The sequence below is a fragment of the Sceloporus undulatus genome, chromosome 4 (assembly GCF_019175285.1).
Source record: "Sceloporus undulatus isolate JIND9_A2432 ecotype Alabama chromosome 4, SceUnd_v1.1, whole genome shotgun sequence".
Classification (NCBI taxonomy): Eukaryota; Metazoa; Chordata; class Lepidosauria; order Squamata; family Phrynosomatidae; genus Sceloporus; species Sceloporus undulatus.
In genome coordinates, this window is record NC_056525.1 from 242,866,854 (window position 1) to 242,874,094 (window position 7,241).

Sequence of the window (7,241 nt, forward strand, 5' to 3'; positions counted from 1 at the left end):
TTGAAGGACTACTTTTGGGAAGAATAGGGGCTTGAAAACAAGCAAGCAGGAACTGAACAAAGTTATGTCTCCATAACACACCAGCTGCTGAGCTCACACTGACTGGGTTCTCGCCTGGCTTCACTCATGACCTGCTAGATTTATTTGAATATTTTCACTGAAATTCTTGGTTTCTTATTACTGCAGTGAAGAATTTGATTGGACTTGGATGTCTCATGACCCAATAAACCATTTTTGCAACTCCTCAGCTTTCTTGCAAGAACAAATTCACCTCATCTTAAGAATGATCAAATTTCAGAGGGAATTTATTAGAAAGCAACATGCATATTATAAAACAGGCATGGCTAAAATGCACATAATTGGGAAAAATTCAGGAGCATGCTTGCATCAAGGAAAATTCACTTAGGGAAAAAGATATAAAAACATTGCATATGGATGTCAATGCAAGAAGAAAACACAAAACCTCACAACCTGATACAGGACTTGGACTGAAGGAAAAACTATGTGGGACTGGGAAAATGTGATGAAACTGAAACAGATTTTCACACTCTTCCTTGCTCAATTTGGCACTAGATTGTATGGAGCTTTCGCACTGCCAGACTCCTAGTCCCACATTTTCTAACAATGGTGGAGTGGATCCGCCCATCCATGGTGATAACGCATGGCGAGCTTATTTGCTATTACAGGTCTCAATCCTAAATCCTCAACTGACACCAGTGGCAACTGATGGCTCCTAGTTCTGTCCATGTTTGGCAGTGTGTGCAGCCCCCCCCCCCCAGATGTCCCAGGGCAAAAAACTGGTCCCTGGATCCATCACAGCTGCCCACCCATGATCAAAACTGTTGGAAACTCTTCATCCAATAAATGTTAAGGAATGTCCTCCCAGGAATATTTTCAATTTCATCAAAACAAGCTGAAGCCAATTAATGCTGCAGTTGAACCCACCAGCTGCACCTAGCCATCTGTGCACCTGCACCTTGTCTGGGGCATTTCTCCATCTTTGGAATTCTTCCAGGACTTAATTGGCTCTCTGTTTTATAAGACGGTTAGAGCATTACTGATTTCCCCAGATTTGTAATAGTTCATGCATACAAAATCTGGTTTTATTGAACTTTCAATTTTGTATTTGAAACTTATTGTATTGGCAAATGCATTTCATTTGTTGATGTCATTTTAATAATATGGATGTTTTCATGGTTGTTCTTTACTTCCTATGATTCATCTCTCAGAATCAGGAACAATTGGGATCAGCATATTTAACTTGTGCTGTCTCGCTCCTATTTGGAATCAGCGAATCTCCTCAATTAGATAATACTACCAGTGGAGGCATCAACCATCAAACAAATCTCCATTTGCTCTCTCAGCTGTTGCCACGAACACCAGCTGTATGTGCCAAATTATCACTGCAACTCCTCATTAACACTTACATTGCATATGAGTGTAATCTTCTGTGCATTTACTGTTTATGATTGTTTTTTAGTAATCACATGCCTAGTTTTCAATCTAATAAAGAAATTGCCAACATGTCATTTCAAGAAGTGCACAGTGTTTTACACATGCTTCCTGTCACATTCAGAGATGTTTATCTAGATAGCCAGTAAAAGAACTTTCTCTACATGCTATGATATGAAACTGACAACTGATCAAGCAAAGAGTAAGAAGAATTGAGATCTCTTTTCCAACTTGCAGTGGGTTTGAGGAACAACTCACTTTTGTCCCATTGGGTCTTGAAGTGTACATCTTCTCATCCCATACCATGCCAGCAGAGGACACAACACGTATTTGTCTTCTCCTTAACCAATCTGAAAAATGCTGATCCATTTTTCCTCCCAGGTATGTGTAACACTACAAGGGCAGGCGGGTGCATGGCTGGGGAGTATTAATTCTTTCCATGTAGAAGTTCACAGACTCAATGCTTTACATTTGGAAAGAATGGAATTTAGATAGAATGGATTGTAATGGGTATAGGAGATGTTTCAGAGTAACAGTCAATCCAAGGAAGTAACCTAACAAACTGAATGTGTTACTTTTGTATTACTTCTTTAACAGAACATTTGGCAGCAAGCATAAATAACACTGAAAGAATAGGATCCTTCTTCCACAAAAAAGAAAAGCAGTTCAACGTGCTTTGGCAACTTTTTTTAAATTTAAAACTAACAATATGCACTTCTGAAATCAAACAGCCAGGTCAGGTAAATCTTGCATTAGTAGCAAAAACATTTTGAATCTTCCAGAGACCACTAAACAGATTCTTCTGAAATCTATTTAGGGATAGGTTTTTCTTTCACAGGCCTCCATTTTTCTTTGGTGGTAAAACTTACAGATTTATGTTTTCTCTAACATGTTGGGGGCAGCTGATGAGGCAGGCTTATCTGCTTTCTCCTTTTCTGTGTTGCTGATCATTCTGTTCATGTTGTTCCATAACAGATTCTGGAGACAGCTGCTGTTTACCTTGTCTATTATAGGTAATCACACAAAACTATGGTAGTATCAGCTAGCTGCTAGAGCAGACTCTCATTTTTTCTCAGTTTAAGCTTATTGGATTGATTTTTCCCACAGTCAGGCTAGTGGGAAAATATGAGTTCTGGTGGTTCTCTATTTGCAGAGTTTCTCATGTGCTGGCTGAAGTTAGAAAACAGTAACCAGCCCACCTTTCCCCAAGATAGTATCTAGCAGAGAAAGAAAAACAAAAACTTAGACCCTATGCAGACCAGCAGAAAGCACCAGCCTGTGGGCAGAGTCAGGGCTCAGAGTCCACATGCTGGATGCCCTGATTCTGCCCCCGGGAGCCTGCTGCATCCACATGATACAGCGCCAAAGAGGAGTCATAAAGACATGCTGCCATGGCTATGGTGTCCCTTGAAGGGCACAAAAATGAGCTGTTTTTGCAGCTCCTTTTTGCACTTTTCAGAAGCCAGTTCGGGACCACAGCGTGGGTTTGCTGCAGCCCCAATCCAACCAGTAAAGGGCGGCTGCAGACTGCCCCTTTGGAGTAGTCTGTACAGCCCCTTAGTATATAAAATGTAGTTTTTATTCACAACATTTGTGCATAATCACACAAGTTCATCTTCTTGAGGAAAAGTGAAGGGTGAAAAAGGAAGGCATATATGCTGTTAGGAAAGGTTGGAGCATCTCACTCTGGAGATGACTCCTATCTCTAGTGTACCATGGAGCCAAGCTGGGAGAGGTATGGGCAGATGGGATCCAGACAACAAAAAATCTACATAATATATGAAGTGTCATTGTGAACAAACACAAACAAAACGGAAGTGTCCTGGTCTCATCCTTCCCATGCAATCATGGGGAGAACTTTCAGGCAACATTGCACAGTTCCTGTCCTTATCCCATCTGGGAAGTGTGAGTGACGGTGATTGCACAAAAGCCTTTCAAGTGGCTTTGCACTGATCCTGTCATTGTCCTATCAGTGAAATGGATTTGTCCCATCCTTGGCCTTCATTTGGCATTAATGGAAGAACCCATTAATGCAATTCCACTTCACAGACAGGTTTATGACAGGATCAGCACAACAGGTGAGAATGTCTTTCATGTGATTGCTGTCACAGATGGGAAAAGAATGGCTTCACTCTCATCCCCCATCTGATAATCTCCTATGATTATATGATTTTACTAGTGAGTCAGACATGCAAAGGGTAATAATCTCTAACACACACTGCTGCAACTGCACAATGTGTGTTTCCAACCCTCTTTCATTATCCTCCTATTGCTGATGCTGCTAAAAAAAAACCCTAAGACAGATGATGAAGGTGAAAGAGGGAACTGGGCATAAAAATACTTTGTGAAAAGGAGATTTATTTGTTGATTTTTTGTCATAGGCTTTATTAACTGAGGCATTTCAGTAGCAATAGTCTGACTGGACCTACCTTCTGATTATTACCTAGCATTAGGCAGCTTTATGCATTCACATACAAAAGATCTTATGCAATCTTGGACACCAAAAGATCTTGCCTTATGATGAATTTTAAACCCAAAGATCTAGATAGTGGTTAGAATATTCTCCCAGTGGCAAAGAGGAAAGATCATCTGCAACAACAAATGCTCATCAGAACAGATTTCTTACAGTGGTGGCAGCTCCATTTTATGTTTCATTTTGGTGAGCCATTTTATCTTAAAAAGCTAATATTCAAACATTTTTACTACAAGTCTCACATTGGCTTTCTTAGAGGCTTTGCGGGAATAAATATTCCTTCCTGTCTGAAGGCAAAGTTCAGTTGTCTATCTAAAAAAACCATGCATGATGCAATAGAGTCAAAAGAGCATAGAGAATGATATATATATATACACACATATATTTTAATTAAGCTAAATATGTCATGCCTTCTAGAGACTTCATCCTATATACTGTAACATCACACATTGTTGTGGCCATGAGGGCAATAGTATTTCAGGTGAACAGGGAGTAAGATGCAACAGATAATAAAACAGTCTGGTTCACTTCTTTTTAAATTAGTCACTTTTTAAATTACTTCACAAGCCAAACAACACCTAGCTGAAATATCCACAGAAGGAAAGTGATGGTTTCTCTATCTGTTTTGCTCTAGGAGACATCTCTGCTCCAAAAGAAACAATAATTCAGATATCGAATATGGTGACAACTTTCAATTTGTCAGTGTTATCTTCATTGGATGCCAGAATGGATGATAATGGAACACACAACAGCACTATATTCCACCCCAACAGCAGTAACAATCCAGACTTTAACATATCTAGAATGATAGGATTGCTTTCAACAAGCACCATCATTCTTCTTAGTTGCTTCCTTGGATTTTGGGGGGAATGGACTCGTCATATGGCTTCTTGGGTTTTGCATTAAGAGGAATCCCTTCACCACCTACATTTTGAACCTCTCAATTGCTGACTTCGGGGTGCTTACAGCTCTAGCTGTTTATATTATAAGTTGTATTTTTTATTGGTTTTATGATATTGACACTGTTTTTCTCATAGTATCATTTGAGGCCTTCTTCCTATTCACATTCACCACTAGTCAGTTTTTACTGACAGTCATCAGCATCGACAGGTGTGTGTGTCTCTTCTTCCCACTTTGGCATCGATGCCACCGGCCTCCACATTTATCTACCACTGTTTGTGTCATCATATGGATCCTCAGCTTCCTCCTTTCTGCTACCTTCTTTGCACTATCATTCAAGAAGTGGTATGACATAAAATTCTACCAGTTTGTCCTGAATGCCCTACTTTTCACTCCAGTCATGTCAGTCTCCACCATCACTATGTTAATTAAAATCTGCTTAATATCAAAACCTTATAAGCGGAGAAAGCCTTTAACAGCCATTTTGCTTAGTCTTCTCTTCTTCCTCCTCTTTGCTTTTCCATTAAATGCTGTTCTGTCTCTCTTCCTTAAGGCCTTCATATTAATATGTATGTCATTGCATATGGCTATATATGTGTCTCTCTAAACAGCAGTATTAACCCTCTGATCTACTTCCTTGTAGGCAGAAAGAAAAGAGGTCGATCTAGGGAGAGAATAAAGAAAATATTTGAGGAGATGTTCAAAGAGGAGGAGAACTGTACAGAGGAGGTGGATCCACCAAAAGAAACTAAGTTATGATCTCCATAATAGAGCCTTAGTATTGTAGATTTAATTATGCATATTCCGTCCCACCTTTTAATCAAATAGATTGGTTCATCCTAAAGTAATGGTTGCCCACAACAATTTTCCTATTCAAAGATATAGCCATGTGAGTCTGTATCAGCATACAAAGGAATGCTACAGGATTCTTTTGTGAACAGTTTCCATAGTATGAGATGTACAGAAATGATCTTTTATTGCTGTTGAAGAGACAAGATAGATGACACTGCAAGAGGCTTTGACATGGGAGTGAAAGAGTTTTTGTAGCATAAAATATCTATTTCTTTCTTGGAACATGGGATTCCTAAAGCTCCCAGGAAGACTTAAGGCCAAAAAAGAAAAAGAAGAAAATAAAAGAAAAAGAAAAAAATTGTGTAATAATTTAAAGACACAAGCTGTTATTCCCCATCACAATTATGGATATGTAACCCGGAGTTACTTAGCCATAACTGCTTCATATTCATGAACCCTCCATACTCCTGATTGTGCCACTATTGCCACAGTTGTAACAGTTCTAACCTACTTTATCAGGCACCACCTGCTCAGAGGGAAGGAGGTGAATTCTGTTGCGATCAAGATGCACGTTAGTGACATTTCCACACACGCACCACCAGCAAGAAACACTAAAACAACCCAAAACACACCCCTGTCACCATTTCTCACTACAACCTTGCTTGCTGGTGGGAGGATGCTGGAAACAATATACCCAATGTCTGCCAGAATTGACCCGTTTCTCTTGGAGCAGCTGCTACATTGTAAAGTAGGTTGGGGGAATGGGGTTGAGCCCAGAATTGCTGTTTAGTGAAATATACATAATAATAATAACAATAGTAATAACAAATTGTATATCTTTGGCGTGGTACAGACTGGCCTTTTGCACCGTGCTGGAGCCAATTTTAGGGTTAGGAAGCATGCACCAACCACATGCTCCCTAACCGTAGTATGTGTGAGGGCCACCATGATTGCACGGCCCCACCCACACATTGCATGCATCGGTGACATCACAGCTGCAGAGCATCCAAATGGTGCTGTGCAGCTGCAATGCCACTGCCCCGTCCTACGGCACTTTGCTGCATTGCAGCTGCACTGCAAACAGAAGCTGCTTCTAAGTGCTCCTTTTTATGCTGCACAGCAGTATTGCGCCATTTGGATGCTGCGGTAACTCTGCACAGCAAAGTGAGGCGACCCCAGCCCATCTTTTGCCGGTGGTATGTACCTCCCTTTTCCCACCTTTCCTCAAGACTTGAGGAGGGGTACAACATGATAAAATGCAAAACATAATTAACCAACAGTTAAAATACATTACTATAACCAATCTTTCTTATAACAATCGATGTTTCCTTCTCATATTATGATTGTTAATTTATCCATCTCCAGTAGTTCATATATTTACCAGTTATAAATTATCTCTCTAAAAATGAGAGAAAAAAGTGTAATTGCTTTTAAGGATTAGAAATTTATACTTAGGTTGTTTTTGTGGGAAAAGAAAAGGTGAAATATGAATGTTCTACAGTTGGTATAAGAGTAAGGGCATGATAACGATGAATGAATTTAAGAATTTAATAATATTAATAAAGAAAGATTGGTTATAATGATATACACACACACACACACACACACACACACACACGTATAG

At 39.7% G+C, this 7,241-nt stretch overlaps 1 protein-coding gene across 1 annotated transcript; it reads left to right on the forward strand.

Moving 5' to 3' along the window:
• The first annotated feature begins 4,603 nt into the window (after window positions 1-4,603).
• Window positions 4,604-6,383, forward strand: LOC121929980 (mas-related G-protein coupled receptor member H-like). Its single transcript, XM_042466073.1, is given in 3 exon segments — window positions 4,604-4,765; window positions 4,767-5,390; window positions 5,393-6,383. Coding segments are annotated over 3 exon segments (978 nt in total). The 3' UTR covers window positions 5,585-6,383.
• The last annotated feature ends 858 nt before the right edge of the window (window positions 6,384-7,241 follow it).